This window comes from Hyperolius riggenbachi, chromosome 5 (genome assembly GCF_040937935.1).
Source record: "Hyperolius riggenbachi isolate aHypRig1 chromosome 5, aHypRig1.pri, whole genome shotgun sequence".
In the NCBI taxonomy this organism is placed as follows: Eukaryota; Metazoa; Chordata; class Amphibia; order Anura; family Hyperoliidae; genus Hyperolius; species Hyperolius riggenbachi.
In genome coordinates this window covers 95,075,694-95,092,765 of record NC_090650.1, presented here as the reverse complement: position 1 = coordinate 95,092,765, position 17,072 = coordinate 95,075,694, and the positions used below count along the sequence as shown (strand labels likewise).

Here is a 17,072-nt window from a genome sequence, read left to right as displayed (position 1 = left end):
GCCTCCTCGACTGTCCCCCAAGCTGCAGCAGTGCTGGACATAGCTTCCAGCAAGAGTCCGGCGATGCCTGTCTATCCACTTCGCCTCCTGCAGGCTCTAATGCACGGAATACTTCCTGTATGTCATGTGACATACAGGAACTCGGAAGTTTTGCCAAGCACAAGAGTCAGCAGACGGCGATGGAGGCCGGACAGTGTTGGACTCGTGCGGAAGGTATGTCCAATGCTGCGGGCCGCACACACTGGGACTTTTGGGAAAATTGAAGCAGCTTCTTTACACTTCCCCATGTGGAAATGACGTGATCGTGATAATTACCACTTTGACGATTCGCAAATTGTGATCTTGGTGATTGCGATTTCGGTTTAAATTCGATTTATCTTTCAGGCCTAGTATAAGAGAAGACTCTGATTTGGCGCTGGCTATAGGGGAAGGCTGTGACTTGGCGTTGAGCATAGGGGAAGGCTGTGGCTTGGTGCTGGTCTTAGGGGAAGGCGTGTGCAGGGCACAGGGGAGGGTTAAAGGATACCACAACTGACATGTGACATGATGAGATAGACATGTGTATGTACAGTGCCTAGCACACAAATAACTATGCTGTGTTCCTTTTTTTCTTTCTCTGCCTGAAAGAGGTAAATATCAGGTATGTAAGTGGCTGACTCAGTCCTGACTCAGACAGGAAGTGACTACAGTGTGACCCTCACTGATAAGAATTTCCCCCTTTTTTATCTCTTTCTTGCTCTCAGAAGCCATTTTCTTCTAGGAAAGTGTTTTATAGTTGGAATTTCTTATCAGTGAAGGTCACACTGTAGTCACTTCCTGTCTGAGTCAGGACTGAGTCAGCCACTTACATACCTGATATTTACCTCTTTCAGGCAGAGAAAGAAAAAAAGGAACACAGCATAGTTATTTGTGTGCTAGGCACTGTACATACCCATGTCTATCTCATTATACCACATGTCAGTTGTGGTATCCTTTAAGTCTGTATTATATTACCCTGCAAGTTTCTATGTTAACTTTTCTCTGAAACTGGATGCAAACCAAAGTCAACATTTCACATGCGCTAGTCCTAAAGATGATCTTTCTCTGGCTTTCTTTTTAACTCTTGTTTTTGTGGATCAGGTATAAATTGAGAACATTGCACGTTGTGTTGCGATGCCAGAAATACAGTGGCTCCAGCTGCCACAGGAAGTCCTCCTTCACATATTTGCATACCTTTCCCCGACAGAAAAGGCAAATGTTCGGGCCATGTGCACATATTTACGGATGCAGGTGGACCACCCATCCCTGTGGAAACACAGCACCATAATCTTCAAGAGTATAGGTGGTTTTAATGCTCGCTTCTGGGACACTCTTCAGAGCCGGAAAATCTCATCTGTAGAGGTGACCCGTGTAACATTGAAACAGTTCAAGAAAATGACGAGCTCCTTGCCGGACTTGACCAGCGTCACCAGGCGCGGAGCTAGGGGGGGTCGGGGTAGGACAAGTGCCCCGGGGCGCCTGATCCCCAAGGGCGCCCTCCGCCTGGCTGAGCTGTGGGGTTTTTTTTTTTTTTTTTTTTCCGGCGGGTGAGGGGAGCAGCGCAGAGAAGAGGGAGAGCTGTGCGGACGGTGGGGAAGGGGGGCCATATCCCCCCTCCTTCCCTCACCTTAGGTACTCTCTCCCTCCCTCGCTGTCCCCTCCAATGTCCGGGTGGCTGGGCTGGCAGCGGCGGGCGGAACTCACCTCCGTCTCGCTCCAGCGCCGGGCGGAAGTTCGGGTGCGCAGCCGCTGCTCTGGTCTGGACCAGACCAGAGTAGTGGCAGATCCATCCGGCGCTGCGACGAGACGGAGGTAAGTTCCGCCCGCCGCTGCCAGCCACCCGGACATTGGAGGGGACAGCGAGGAAGGGAGAGCAGCTCTTCTCTGCGCTGCTCCCCTCCTGCTGGGGAGGGGGACACCTGACCTGGCTACCTACTCTGGGCACATATACCCCTGCCTACATATACTGGACTTATATCCCTGGCTACCTACTCTGGGCACATATACCCCTGGCTACCTACTCTGGGCACATATACCCCTGGCTACCTACTCTGGGCACATATACCCCTGGCTACCTACTCTTGGCACATATACCCCTGCCTACATATACTGGGCATATACCCCTGGCTACCTACTCTGGGCACATATACCCCTGGCTACCTACTCTGGGCGCATATACCCCTGGCTACCTACTCTGGGCACATATACCCCTGGCTACCTTCTCTGGGCACATATACCCCTGGCTACCTACTCTGGGCATATATACCCCTGGCTACCTACTCTGGGCACATATACCCCTGGCTACCTACTCTGGGCACATATACCCCTGCCTACATATACTGGGCATATACCCCTGGCTACCTACTCTGGGCACATATACCCCTGGCTACCTACTCTGGGCACATATACCCCTGGCTACCTACTCTGGGCACATATACCCCTGGCTACCTACTCTGGGCACATATACCCCTGGCTACCTACTCTGGGCACATATACCCCTGCCTACATATACTGGGCATATACCCCTGGCTACCTACTCTGGGCACATATACCCCTGGCTACCTACTCAGGGCACATATACCCCTGCCTACATATACTGGGCATATACCCCTGGCTACCTACTCTGGGCACATATACCCCTGGCTACCTACTCAGGGCACATATACCCCTGGCTACCTACTCTGGGCACATATTTCCCTGGCTACCTACTCTGGGCACATACCCCTGGCTACCTACTCTGGGCACATATACCCCTGCCTACATATACTGGGCATATACTCCTGGCTACCTACTCTGGGCACATATACCCCTGCCTACATATACTGGGCACATATACCCCTAACTACATATACTGGGTACATATACCCCTGGCTACATATACTGGGCATATATACCCCTGGCTACATATACTGGGCATATATACCCCTGGCTACATATACTGGGCACATATACCTCTGGCTACATATACTGGGGACACATACCCCTGCCTACATATACTGGGCACATATACCCCTGGCTACCTGGTCTGTGGACATCTCTACCCCTGGCTACCTGTTCTGGGGACATCTATACTGCTGGCCACCTATTCTGGGGACACCTATAGACCTGGGGCTACCTATTTTTGGGGAAGCACTGCTGTCAGATTGAGTGTATTTTGGGGAACTGCTGCCAGGTGAGAGGTGTCTACCATATTAAGGGGGCATTCTGCCTATTTATGTGAAATGCTGTCTATTTATGTGCCTCATGACTGCTGAATTTGTCTTGTTGGGGGCCTCATGGTTACTGAATTTGTCTTGTTGGGGGCCTCATGATTTGTTGGGGGCCTCAAGATCGCTGAATTTGTCTTGTTAGGGGCCTCATGATTGCTGAATTTGTCTTGTTAGGGGCCTCATGATTGCTGAATTTGTCTTGTTGGGGGCCTCAGGATTGCTAAATTTGTCTTGTTGGGGGCCTCATGATTGCTGAGTTGGTCATGTTGGGGGCCTCATGATTGCTGAGTTGGTCATGTTGGGGGCCTCATGATTGCTGAGTTGGTCATGTTGGGGGCCTCATGTTTACTCATGATTGCGGAATTTGTCTTGATGGGGGGGCTCATGATTGCTGAATTTGTCTTGGAACATGCTGGAAGGTACATACTGAGGGAGGGTGGGTGAGCGTGAGCCTGCTAACCTCCATGTACATTTGAAGGGGCGTGACCAAATGTGGAGCACCCATAATCACGCTCACATTTGGTCACAACCCTTCACCTTAGGGGGCGCATTAATAGTCTTTGTCCCCGGGCGCTGAAAACGCTAGCTACGCCTCTGAGCATCACCATGGACTCTTGCCTAAAAGGAGAAATCCTCCAAGGATTAAGACCACTGGTGAACCTGCAGCAACTGCATTTGACAGACTGTTCCAGGGTGACGGACCAAGATATCTTTTCAGAGATCGCACTTTTCCAACAACTGACCCATTTGTCTTTATGTCGGGTGACTTTCTCAGGTGTCCTCCCGTTAACTAGAATAGTCTTGTTGCAGAACTTGTACTCTCTATCTCTTCATTCAAAGGAAGGCAATATACCAGAGAGGGCTCTCCAGTACATCCTGTTTAGACTACCAAAGCTTCGTGAGCTCTCCTTAGCTGTCGGTAGCATGAATAAATGGAAGCTGTCCCTGTGCTTTAATGTTCCAGATAATTTTGTGTCCACCACTGAAGGTGAGTGTCTATGACCTGTATATTTATGGTACTATCTGTGTTATTTAGTGCAGCGTTCTGCCAACCCTGTCCTCAAGGCCCACCAACAGTGCATGTTTTGTGGAAATCCACAGAGGTAGTTAATCAGCTCTGCTGAGACACTAATTGCCTCACCTGTGCATGTTTGTGGTTTTCTGCAAAACATGTACTGTTGGTGGTGCTTGAGGACAGGGTTGGGGAACTCTGATTTAGTTGAAAGTGTTGGTTTTTGAATTTGGCATATTGAATTTGGAACACCTGAATATTTCCGAACACCACATCTTGGTGCCATTTCAGTACGAAAAGTGGACAGGGTCAGGGGGAGTTCACTTACTTGTGCTTCACAACGCGCTTCATGGGACTGATGCTTTCTCCTTCCAGCTTTAGAAGTCATGTGAAACACAAGCTATGTTAACTTCCCTGATTCTGTCCACTTCTTTGCATTGACAAGACAAGACACAGAACATTTATACCGTGCTTTTCTCCTGGTATACTCAAAGCGCCAGAGCTGCAGCCACCAGGACGCGCTTTATAGGTGGTAGCAGTGTTAGGGAGTTTTGCCTAAGGACTTCTTACTGAATAGGTGCTGGCTTACTGAACAGGAAGAGCTGAGATTCAAACCCAGGTCTCCTGTGTCAGAGGCAGAGCTCTTAACCAGTACACTATCCAGCCACTGGGGCAGAAGTGTTGTATTCGAGAGTATTTGGATGTTCCAAATTCAGTATGCTGAGTTTGAACACCAACAATAGCCATATGTGTCATTCATAGTGCTGGATGGTGGGAAACCAGCACTCTGCAAGAAGATGGCTGAGGGGCCTTAAACGAATGTTCAGGACTTTAGAAATTAAGGCAATTTCATCTCTATTGTTTTATTGTGTCTTATTTTTGTCAGAAAATCCACATCCTATGTAATTCTGAGACCTCTTAAACATGCTAGGGTACCAGTAATCCTTGGCGCTGTCATTTTGCAGCCCACTGTTTGTAAATTGTGAAATGATGAATTAGACCATTGTGTCCTTTTCTACTGCTCACTCTACTCTCTAGAGAAGGGTACCCTCTGTTCAGTTATAGTGGAACAGCATGTCTGTGCAGCACTCACTCCTGAAACTGTCACCCTAGAGATAGATTGATTAAAGGAATACCAAGGCGCAGTGGCGTAGCTGAGGAGCTTGGGGCCCCAGTGCAAGTTTCACATGGGGCCCCAAGCACTCTATTGATTTGAAGCCCCAAAACCTACCAAGGACAGTTTCAGTGTAATCAGGGTAAGGAAACAGTTTGGTTAGGATTACCACAATTCAGGGCACATATAGAGGTGTATATACATAATGAGGAGATTTGCTTGTTACAAGAATGTTGTGAGTCATGTTGGGTAAAGCATTTACATCATCACTCCGACGGTAGTTTACGTCTCAGTTGGTATCTCAGTATTCCTTTAGTTAAGGTTACACTCAGAATGGGGAGGTGTTCCATGTAGTTTTCTTAGATTTTCACCTTTAATGGAGAGGGAGCCCTGTTATTAGGATTCTGATTAGTTAATAGTTTAACTAGAGTCATTTCTCCTGTGCGTTTGGTTTTACAGTTTTTCTATTTAATGAGGCATCTACTTTAACCACTTTACCCCCAGCTGTACGAATTTCTCCGCCCCTTTTTTCCCCCCTAAAAAACCAGGGACGGAGAAATCCGTACCTTCCGCGCTACCGCCGCTGTCCGCGCTCCTGCCGCTCGTGCGCGCGCACCCGCCGCTCGTGCACGCCGCCGCCCGCCCGGAGATCAATGAACGGGAAAATCCATTCCCGTTCGTTGATCTAGCCCCCGCAATGATCTGCTGCTTCTTTCAGAAACAGCGAGATCATTGTGAGTCTCCCAGCCTCCTACTGCTTCGTGTAAGCGTCCTTCCGGACGCTTACAGGTCGCATGTAAACAAACACTCTGTGGCCATCTTGTGGCCAAATAGTAAACTACACCCTAAAAGCATTTTACATATTCAAACATTACATGTACACAATAAATTAACTCATTACCTCCCAAACTCCCCAATTTTTATTTTTGTAATTAAAAAAAAAAAAAAAAATACAATAAAAAAAAAACAAATAGTTAGCTTAGGGACTGAACTTTTTAAATATTTATGTCAAGAGGGTATAACACTGTTACTTTATAAACTGCGGGCTTGTAATTAGGGATGGGTGCAAAACTGAAAAAAAATGCACCTTTATTTCCAAATAAAATATTGTCGCCAAACATTGTGATAGGAACATAATTTAAATGGTTTTATAACCGGGACAAATGGGTTAATACATTTCATGGGTTTTAATTACAGTAGCATGCTTTATTTAAAAACTATAATGGCCGAAAACTGAAAAATAATAATTTTTTCCCACATTTTTTTCCTATTTCCCCATTAAAACACATTTAGAATAAAATAATTCTTGGCATAATGTCCTACCTAAAGAAAGCCTAATTGGTGGCGAAAAAAACAAGATATAGTTCATTTCATTGGGATAAGTAATAATAAAGTTATAGACGAATGAATGGAAGGAGCGCTGAAAGGTGAAAATTGCTCTGGTGGTCAGGGGGTAAAACCCCTCAGTGGTGAAGTGGTTAAAGGATACCCGAACTGAAATGTGACATAATGAGATAGACATGTGTATTTACAGTGCCTAGCACACACATAACTATGCTGTGTTCCATTTTTTCTTTCTCTGCTTGAAAGAGTTAAATATAAGGTATGCAAGAGGCTGACTCCTGATTTAGACAGGAAGTGACTACAGTGTGACCCTCACTGATAAGAAATTCCAACTATAAAACACTTTCCAAGCAGAAAATGGCTTCTGAGAGCAAGAAAGAGATAAAAAAGAGGAATTTCTTATCAGTGAGGGTCACACTGTAGTCACTTCCTGTCTGAGTCAGGACTGAGTCAGCCACTTGCATACCTTATATTTAACTATTTCATGCAGAGAAATAAAAAAAGGAACACAGCATAGTTATTTGTGTGCTAGGCACTGTACATACACATGTCTATCTCATGTCACATTTCAGTTCAGGTATCCTTTAAAGCCTGCACTTTTAGGGTATCACCTTGTAGGAGGTGCTCATTACTGGGCATATTCATTGACCCTTAGGAGGCATCACCTGTGTCTGATCTGTCCTCGTCCCTCACTCATACTCTTCTTCTTCCACTTTGTTTTCTATGAGGAGACCTTAAAGGATACCACAACTGACATGTGGCATAATGAGATAGACATGGGTATGTACAGTGCCTAGCACACAAATAACTATGCTGTGTTCCTTTTTTCTTTCTCTGCCTGAAAGAGGTAAATATCAGGTATGTAAGTGGCTGACTCAGTCCTGACTCAGACAGGAAGTGACTACAGTGTGACCCTCACTGATAAGAATTTCCCCCTTTTTTATCTCTTTCTTGCTCTCAGAAGCCATTTTCTTCTAGGAAAGTGTTTTATAGTTGGAATTTCTTATCAGTGAAGGTCACACTGTAGTCACTTCCTGTCTGAGTCAGGACTGAGTCAGCCACTTACATACCTGATATTTACCTCTTTCAGGCAGAGAAAGAAAAAAAGGAGCACAGCATAGTTATTTGTGTGCTAGGCACTGTACATACCCATGTCTATCTCATTATGCCACATGTCAGTTGTGGTATCCTTTAAAGGAGAACTGTAGTGAGAGGTAAATGGAGGCTGCCATATTTATTTCCTTTTAAGCAATACCAGTTGCCTGGCAGCCCTGCTGATCTATTTCGTTGAAGAAGTGTATAAATCACACTAGAAACAAGCATGCAGCTACTCTTATCATATCTGTCAAAACTGCCAGAAAAAAACTGATCTGCTACATGCTTGTTCAGGATCTATGGCTGAAAGTATTAGAGGCAGAAGATTAGCAGGATAGCCAGGTACCATATTTTTCGGAATATAAGACGCACTTTTTCTTCCCCAAATTTTGGGGAGAAATGTGGGTGCGTCTTATATTCTAAAGATACAAAAAAAAATCAATGCAGAGTGCGCAGGGAAGCTGAAATGCCGCTATACATTACCTGATCTTGCAGCCGCGATCCTCCCCCCGGCTGTCGGCGATCCTCTTCAGCATCCTCCTTTCACCCTGGGTCCCGCAGTGCGATCCTCTTCAGTGGCAGCGGTAGGCAGGGGCACTGGCCGCCTACCGCTGTGCAGAGCCGCCGGGGTCCGCTGGGCCATCTCCATAAACACTTCCGGGGTCCGCTGGGCCATCTGCATAATCGCCGCTGGAGTCCGCTGGGTCCTCTGAATAATAGCCGCTGGAGTCCGCTGGGTCCTCTGAATAATAGCCGCTGGAGTTCGCTGGGTCGCCGCCTCCATACACGCAGTCATCTGCACTAGCCGCGCATGTGCGCCAGGGGTCATGCATGACGTCATGCATGACCCCTGGCGCACGTGCGCGGCTAGTGCAGATGACTGCGTGTATGGAGGCGGCGACCCAGCGAACTCCAGCGGCTATTATTCAGAGGACCCAGCGGACTCCAGCGGCTATTATTCAGAGGTCCCAGCGGACTCCAGCGGCGATTATGCAGATGGCCCAGCGGACCCCGGAAGTGTTTATGGAGATGGCCCAGCGGACCCCGGCGGCTCTGCACAGCGGTAGGCGGCCAGTGCCCCTGCCTACCGCTGCCACTGAAGAGGATCGCACTGCGGGACCCAGGGTGAAAGGAGGATGCTGAAGAGGATCGCCGACAGCCGGGGGGAGGATCGCGGCTGCAAGATCAGGTAATGTATGAAAGTGTATTGTAGTGTATTGTAGTGTAGTGTAGTTAATTGGAGTTTAGTGCAGTGTAGTGTAGTTAATTGGAGTTTAGTGCAGTGTAGTTTAGTGCAGTGTAGTTTAGTGCAGTGTAGTTTAGTGCAGTGTAGTTTAGTGCAGTGTAGTTTAGTGCAGTGTAGTTTAGTGCAGTGTAGTTTAGTGCAGTGTAGTTTAGTGCAGTGTAGTTTAGTGCAGTGTAGTTTAGTGCAGTGTAGTTTAGTGCAGTGTAGTGTAGTGTAGTTTAGTGCAGTGCAGTGCAGTGCAGTTTAGTGCAGTGCAGTTTAGTGCAGTTTAGTGCAGTGCAGTTTAGTGCAGTGCAGTTTAGTGCAGTGCAGTTTAGTGCAGTGCAGTTTAGTGCAGTGCAGTTTAGTGCAGTGCAGTTTAGTGCAGTGCAGTTTAGTGCAGTGCAGTTTAGTGCAGTGCAGTTTAGTGCAGTGCAGTTTAGTGCAGTGCAGTTTAGTGCAGTGCAGTTTAGTGCAGTGCAGTTTAGTGCAGTGCAGTTTAGTGCAGTGCAGTTTAGTGCAGTGCAGTTTAGTGCAGTGCAGTTTAGTGCAGTGCAGTTTAGTGCAGTGCAGTTTAGTGCAGTGCAGTTTAGTGCAGTGCAGTTTAGTGCAGTGCAGTTTAGTGCAGTGCAGTTTAGTGCAGTGCAGTTTAGTGCAGTGCAGTTTAGTGCAGTGCAGTTTAGTGCAGTGCAGTTTAGTGCAGTGCAGTTTAGTGCAGTGCAGTTTAGTGCAGTGCAGTTTAGTGCAGTGCAGTTTAGTGCAGTGCAGTTTAGTGCAGTGTAGTTTAGTGCAGTGTAGTTTAGTGCAGTGTAGTTTAGTGCAGTGTAGTTTAGTGCAGTGTAGTTTAGTGCAGTGTAGTTTAGTGCAGTGTAGTTTAGTGCAGTGTAGTTTAAGTGTAGTGTATTGCTGTATAGTGTATTGTAGTGTAACTGATGGGGAAATAGGGCATAGTGTAGTGTAACTGGGCAGTGTAGTGTAGATAGAGTAGCTTAGAAAATGTTTTTGGGGGATAAATGTCCATAAGACGCCCCTGCAGTATAGACGCACATAGGTTTAGTTGTTTTTTTTTTCCCTGATTTTTGCCCTCTAAACCTAGGTGCGTCTTATATGCCGGAGCGTCTTATATTCCGAAAAATACGGTAACTGGTATTGCTTAGATGGAAATAAATATAGCAGCCTCCATACACCTCTCTACAGTTCTCCTTTAAGCAAGATCAAAGAGCGTGGCTGCAGCTATGGCACTTTGAGTCCACCAGGAGAAAAGCGTGATATAAATGTTCTGTGTCTTGTCTTATGCCTATCCCACAACTCACTGTAATAGGCTGGCTTGGCCATGTTCAAGAACTCTTGAACCCAACCCAAGTATCCTCAAGGTACACATACCACATGCTGAGAACCTAGGAAGCAGAAAACATCAATAAAACAAATGACAATTTGTAGAATACAATAAGACAACACAGAAAGGAACAAAATTGTATTTAAAAGGGTATATTTTACATTTTGTGGTATAGCTAAAGTTAAAAAGGTAGCTTCAAATGGATTCTTTTATGGTTTGTGGATGTTTTATTATACGGACTTAAATGTTTTAAAGACAAGATACACACCATCAGATAGGCACTTAAACAATGAACATTTGTAGAATGCAGTGGCGTAGCTAGAGATCATGGGGCCCTATAGCTAAGCTTTCATAGGGCCCTCAGATGGAGGCACTCTTAAGCAACCCTATGGCTAAGAGTTAATTACATTCTCATGCTATCAACACTGCACATAGTTTATGGGTACTGAGACAACGTCAGAGGGTGGAGAGACAGAAGAAAGTGAATGGTGAATACATTAAGTAACATGTGGTCGCCTGTACTCCAGGGCCCCATAGCAGCTGCTATGGCTATTGCTACATCCCTGATAATGAGCATCAATTAGCTACACCGCAGGCAGAACTAAATGGGAAAAAAGTATTTGCAAAACCGGGGTAAGTCATTCAGAAATTGACTATGTGAGAACAAAATTCATTTGTGAACTGGTTCTAAGTTATGGTCAGTGCAGGTTCACCCACCCTAAAATGTTTGTTTATACACAGACATTTCATAATGCTTATGTGGTAACTTCAAACCACTTTGAACTGTTTCACAATACTGGCATTTATATCTATTGCCCATATTTATTTACCGTATATGCTCACGTATAAGCACCCAAAAGGTGCTGAAATGTCACCCCCAGGCTTATATGCAAGTCACTACACAGCTACTTGCTGTGTGTCTGAGTGGTGGAGTGTGTGGACTGGCCTCTTTCTATGCTTGAGTTAATAGAGGATCGGAGAGGAGTGCAGCAGTGATGCCGCTGCCTACACAGACACCCATGCTGAACAGGCTTGCAGAGATCCTCAGCCTGTGACTGGCCTGCAGGAATGGAAGGGATGCTGGCGCCTGTAGTGACCTGATTCCCTGCAGTGGACAGCTGGAGGGGAAGGCACAGCTGATCGGATAGCTGAAGGGGAGAAACCAGCAATGGCACTCCTCCAAATATGGCTTATTGCACTGTACATGAAATCTGTCAGTTTGTGGTGTCGCACGTAGGTGTATGCAGGGGGTGAGTGAGCTAAATTGACACTGCCTCCGTACCACTGGGCACAGGTGGTCTTCCCTCGGATTGCCCCTCAGCCACACCACTATCCAGTTTTGCCTATCTGCATGTGGCTCCTCATTGCTTCATCTGCTTTTATATCCTGTGCTTCGCTACACCCACTCTATTGATGCTCCTTATTGTTAGGTCTGCTGCTATATCTTGTGCTTTGTTGCACCTGCTTTACTGAACTTCTGAACACACCTGACATTGGGCTATTGTTGGACAGACTTTGGATCCATTCATTGACTTGATTATCAGAGAGTTGGGGGACACAGAGCCAGGTCATGAGGCAGAGGACATGCCTCTGTGTCCCATCTGCCCCCCGAAGATCCACCCCAGGTTCCCTTTAGGTGTGGGGGGGGGGGTTAAGATTTACTTATCTGGGGTTTCTTCCTAGCCCGTCGTCCTTCAGGTCCTCATCGGTCCTCCCAGTCCGCCATGTTGTGCCGCTGTCAACGCAAGAGCCTAATGGCATCTGCGCAGTGTTCTGCGCAGTTTATAAAACTAGCAACTGCGCATGTACAGAATACTCCCTACAAAGGGAGCATGATTGAGGAGGCACATGGCCAGGCATGCGCTATAGCCTGTGACTAAGCCAGTCGCAGACCTTAGTTGGGGGCACAACAACTGAGTGGACTAGGAGGACAGGAAGGAACCAGACATACTGCGGGGGGAGGGGTGCATAAAGCAAATCTCAACTTCTTAAACTCACTTAAGATTTCCTTTAAAAGGAAACCTGAGACATTGTTAATGTGTTTATTTATACTTACCTAGGACTTCCTCGAACCCCATGAGGTGCGCAGGCTCCCTCGCCATCCTCTACATTCTTGTGCTATGCCCTCCGGTAATCTAGCCGGCCTGCTCTTCTGTATATGCATGGCTTGGCCCTGTGGCATGCAGGGCATAGCACAAGAATGGAGTGGCCAGAGGATGGCAAGGGAGCCCACGCAGCTCATCGGGCTGGAGGAAGCCCCAGGTAAGTATAAATACAAACTTTAACAACATCTCAGGTACACTTTACGATGTATAATTTGCACTTTAGCACAGTTGAAACTGAAACCAAACGGCAGACAAAAAATACTGCCACTAGTCTAAAGAATACGTACAAACGGAATGTTTAATAAAAACACACATATAAATTAAGAATGAAAACTGTAAATTGCAAGAATTCTCCTTATGGCCTCTGTGTGGGGCGCTTTACATTTAGTCTTCTCTGTTCCTTTTCTTTCTGCAACTAGAAGATGAAATACTGTTAACAGGCCATTTATATTCCAAAAAAATAATTTGTTCTGTTTAAATGACGCATTATAAACAATGATTATCCAGCAATTGGTGCCATCTTGTGGCTGTTCTTGTGTATTACACAGAATGGTTTATAAAAATGAACAAGCGGACATTATTTTTATATTCAGCAATATGGATGGTCAGTGAGATGCAAATAAGCCAGCGTTGATGTGGGATTACAGTATAATATCGTTATAATAAGCTCTGGTATAGTAAACATTCGGTTATAGTAAACTACCTCTCCAGGTCCCGGCCAATCTCCATTATAAGTCTATGGGAGCAAGGCCTGGAATAGTCAACCCGGATATAATAAAACTTCTGTAATAATTAACTTTTTTTGCTCCTACATGACCCTGAGGCCCTGTTCACAGTGGTCAGATGCGTTGCAAAATAATTCTGCATGTCAACTCATTGCCTATACAATACTACGGGTCTGTTCACAGTACTGCGTTGTAACAACGTTTTTCTAACTTGCTGCATGCAGGCTTTCCATAAAGGTCTATGTCCAGACTCCACTGCAGTGTACAGTCATTATAACGCATGTGTTATGCAACTGACCTAGCGTGACTCTGGATATAGTAAAAAGAGGGTGGTGTGCGTACAGGACAAAAACCAGGGGAAAAGATATAAACTAATCCTGGTGCATCCATAGTGAAGGGGCATCTTGTGGATTATGCCACCTTTGTACCTCATGTGACCCCCTATGACCTCCCCTGCATGGGCACAGTACAGGGAGTCCCCAACATTGTGGCAGGTTGAGGATTCATATTGGCAGACGTTCACAAGTCCGGAACTCCCTGCATTTGTAATATAAGACGTAGTGACTTTTTCCACTTTTGGGGGTAAAAAAGCGAGAGCCCAATAGTCTAAAATTACAGTAGATCTCATTAGACGATACAGTACAAAATTGCACAAAAATGTAATTTTTTTTTCACAGATTTAAAAGCAATTATTTTATTTGTTACAGAATGAAAACATTCATATATAAATGCACAATATCAATATTCATCTATTAAAGTATCCCTCGGCAGAGGGAAGCTTCTGGATCCTTAAAGGGAAGGTTCAGGGAGTGGGAAAAAAAATCCATATCTACTTACCTGGGGCTTCCTCCAGCCCGTGGCAGGCAGGAGGTGCCCTCGCCGCCGCTCCGCAGGCTCCCGTTGGCAGACCCGACCTGGCCAGGCCGGCTGCCAGGTCGGGCTCTTCTGCGCTCCGACGGGCTCTTCTGCGTTCCACGCGGGCGTGCTGATGTCATCAGACGTCCTCCGGGCTGTACTGCGTCAGCACGCCCCCGTGAGGCGCAGATTGGAGCGCAGAAGAGCCTGACCTGGCAGCCGGGCCTGGCCAGGTCGGCCACCGGAGACGACCGGGAGCCTGCGGCGAGGGCACCTCCTGCCTGCCACGGGCTGGAGGAAGCCCCAGGTAAGTGGATATGGATTATTTTTTTTACCCACTCCCTGAACCTTCCCTTTAAGAGGCTTCACCAGCTGTCCTCCTGCAAACCCCTTCTACCACTGGGACCCCCGTACAAAAGAAATCAAAAACAATCCCAGTCACCACTGCGTGCAGGAGCAGTAGCGGCTTTCCCCTCTGACTCCAGCAGAAATAGCCAAGCCCGATAGGATCCACTCTACTGTGCAGACAGGAGGCGTCAGCACCTGCGCAGTAGATCAGACCCAATTGGGCTTGGCTATTTCTGCCTGGGCCTGTTGGAAAGCCACTACTGCTCCTGCACGCACCGCTAACAAGCCCTTGTCGGGGAATTTTTCAAGTGCTGGATCCCCTCTGGTGAGTAAGAAGGAGGGGGATGCCTTTTTAGGATCCAGAGGCTACCCCCTCCCAAGGCAAGTACACTTTAGGGTACAGGTGTGAAACAAAAGGCCTGCGGGCTGAATGCGGCCCTCCTTGCCATTTTATGTGGCTCTCAAGAGGTTCAAATAGGCATCATTGTAAGCAGTAAAGAAGGACAGTACACTGCTTTCCTCTCCAGAGGATGACAGAGTTGCTGTTTAAACCGTCAGTTTGAGCCGGGGAGCAGCAACAACCCTTGGGACCCCCTCCTTGGATCCAACTCTCCCTGTGTGGTAGCAGAGCAGTGTAATATTTATCTACACCAGTGCAGCGTATTGTCACTTCTGTTCTTCCCAGCAGCTGCACACTCTATACCTCCAGCTTCTGATCACATGACATGCATTCAGAGCCAGAGGTATGCAAGATAAAGCGTGTGGCTGCCAGGAAGATTAAAGGCTAAACACAGCAATGTAGCAGGTGAATATTAAAGTGAACCTGAGGTGAAAATAAACCGATGGGATAAACAATTGTATTTATCTTCCTACTCCTAAAAATAACATTTTTTTTTTTAGATATCTCATGGGTTTATTTTATATTTAAACGTTTACGAAGTAGAATGAATGTTTTGTTTATTCTGCTCAGTGGCAGACTATTAAGTGTCCCTAAATGAAAATACATGAACTATTGATCTTTATCTAGCTCCCTCTGCTCTCAGAAGTTGTATTCTGCCAGGAAAACTTTTATGGCTGCTATTTGCTTATCAGTAATGTTTACTAGATTACCAACAAGACAGAAGCTGTCTCTTCCATGCAAGTAAAACAGCCTGGTTTATAATAGGGTTTACACTGTACATACACACACACACGTTTATCTCATGTCACCTCGGGTACACTTTAAACAACTCCACTGCACCATTCAGCAGAAGGGGAGGAGCGGTCACCATAGTTAGGCCACTTTATTTTAGACTATTTGACCCGCGACTTAGGCTATGTTTTAGATTTTGGCCCCTTCCATGATTAAGTTCGATACCCCTGCCCTAGGGGCACTTTTTTCCCTTCAGGTACACTTTAAGTACACAGAGTGTTGTTGCTCCTCTATTAACCATTTACTGACATCCTAACGTATTAAAACGTCATACTTACCGCTATTAACAGCAACATGACGTTTTAATATGTCCCGCGTTCCCGCCGATGCTACCGCCGTGTGTGCGCCGCTACCGCCGCTTTTTCCGTCGGGCTTCCGTGCTGGGTGATTGGGGAAGAGGACCGAACGGTCCTCTACCCAATCGCAGTGCCTGGAGTGAATGGACGTGACCGCGAACAGCGGCTACGTCCATTCACAATAACAGGAAATGTAACAATTAAATAAAGTGAAGAAAAAAAAAAAAAGTGAACATTTCCTATTAGTGTTCACTAGCGCCATCTTGTGGCCAAAAAGTACATTACACCTACAAAATACATTAATTTTCAAGTACATACAGATCTTAATAAAATTACACTTCCAACCCCCCCCAAAAAAAACACTTCTAAAAAAAAAATCAGCTTAAAAAAATAAATAAATAAATAGTTGCCTTAGGGACTCAGCTTTGTTAATTTATATTTTATGGGGGGAAATTAATTTTAATTTATTACATAGGGGCTTGTAATTATGGCCAGAATAAAAATAAAACTATACTAATATACTGTCGCCATACATTGTGATAGGGACATCATTTAAACTGTTTAATATTCGGAACAACTTGGCAAATAAAACGTGTTTGTTTTATCCACGGGAGAATGTTTTATTTTAAAAACTATAATGGTTGAAAATTGAGAAATAATGATTTTTTTTCTTTTTTTTCTATTTTTCTCATTAAAACGCATTTAGAATAAAAAAATTCTTAGCAAAATGTACTATCCACAGAAAGCCTAATTGGTGGCGAAAAAAACGAGGTATAGATCATTTTCTTGTGATAAGTAGTAATAAAGTTATTAGGGAATAAAAGGGAGGAGCACTGACAACTGAAAATTGCTCTGGTCCGTTAGGATAAAAACCCTTGGGGGTGAACTGGTTAAAGGGTGACATCCCTGTTTATGCCATAATATAATTGTTGGAGATTCAAAAAAAAAAAATGCAATGTTGGATATATTGGGCTGAACACTATATATGTTCAAAGCGTTTTGTGAACAAGCCTTCGCTATCTTAGGGTCATTGTTCCCACCCTTTTGTAGTAGAGATCAATGATCATAGCGTTCTCTGCAAGCTGTCAAAGAATAGTGTCAAATCTTCTGTGCCATGTTATTACTTCCAATCATGATTTTGCATTTGAACTAGTTATATTCGATTGAGTGATTCACCAATGCCACAGAGATGCTCAAT

At 45.6% G+C, this 17,072-nt stretch overlaps 2 protein-coding genes across 3 annotated transcripts in view; one reads left to right on the top strand and one right to left on the bottom strand.

Moving 5' to 3' along the window:
• The first annotated feature begins 1,152 nt into the window (after positions 1-1,152).
• LOC137519321 (uncharacterized) lies at positions 1,153-4,631 on the top strand. The gene is made up of 3 exons (XM_068238271.1): positions 1,153-1,441; positions 3,814-4,215; positions 4,615-4,631. Exons 1-3 carry the CDS (start codon positions 1,153-1,155, stop codon positions 4,629-4,631), a joined length of 708 nt encoding a protein of 235 aa, XP_068094372.1.
• An 8,107-nt stretch (positions 4,632-12,738) lies between these two features.
• The window catches only part of FAM221A (family with sequence similarity 221 member A), a 43,993-nt gene continuing 39,659 nt past the window's right edge, over positions 12,739-17,072 (bottom strand). For both annotated transcript variants that reach the window (XM_068236017.1, XM_068236016.1), the window contains exon 7: positions 12,739-12,873. In XM_068236017.1, the coding sequence (XP_068092118.1) occupies positions 12,814-12,873 (60 nt within the window). In that variant the 3' untranslated portion in view covers positions 12,739-12,813. The remainder of the gene's footprint in view (positions 12,874-17,072) is intronic.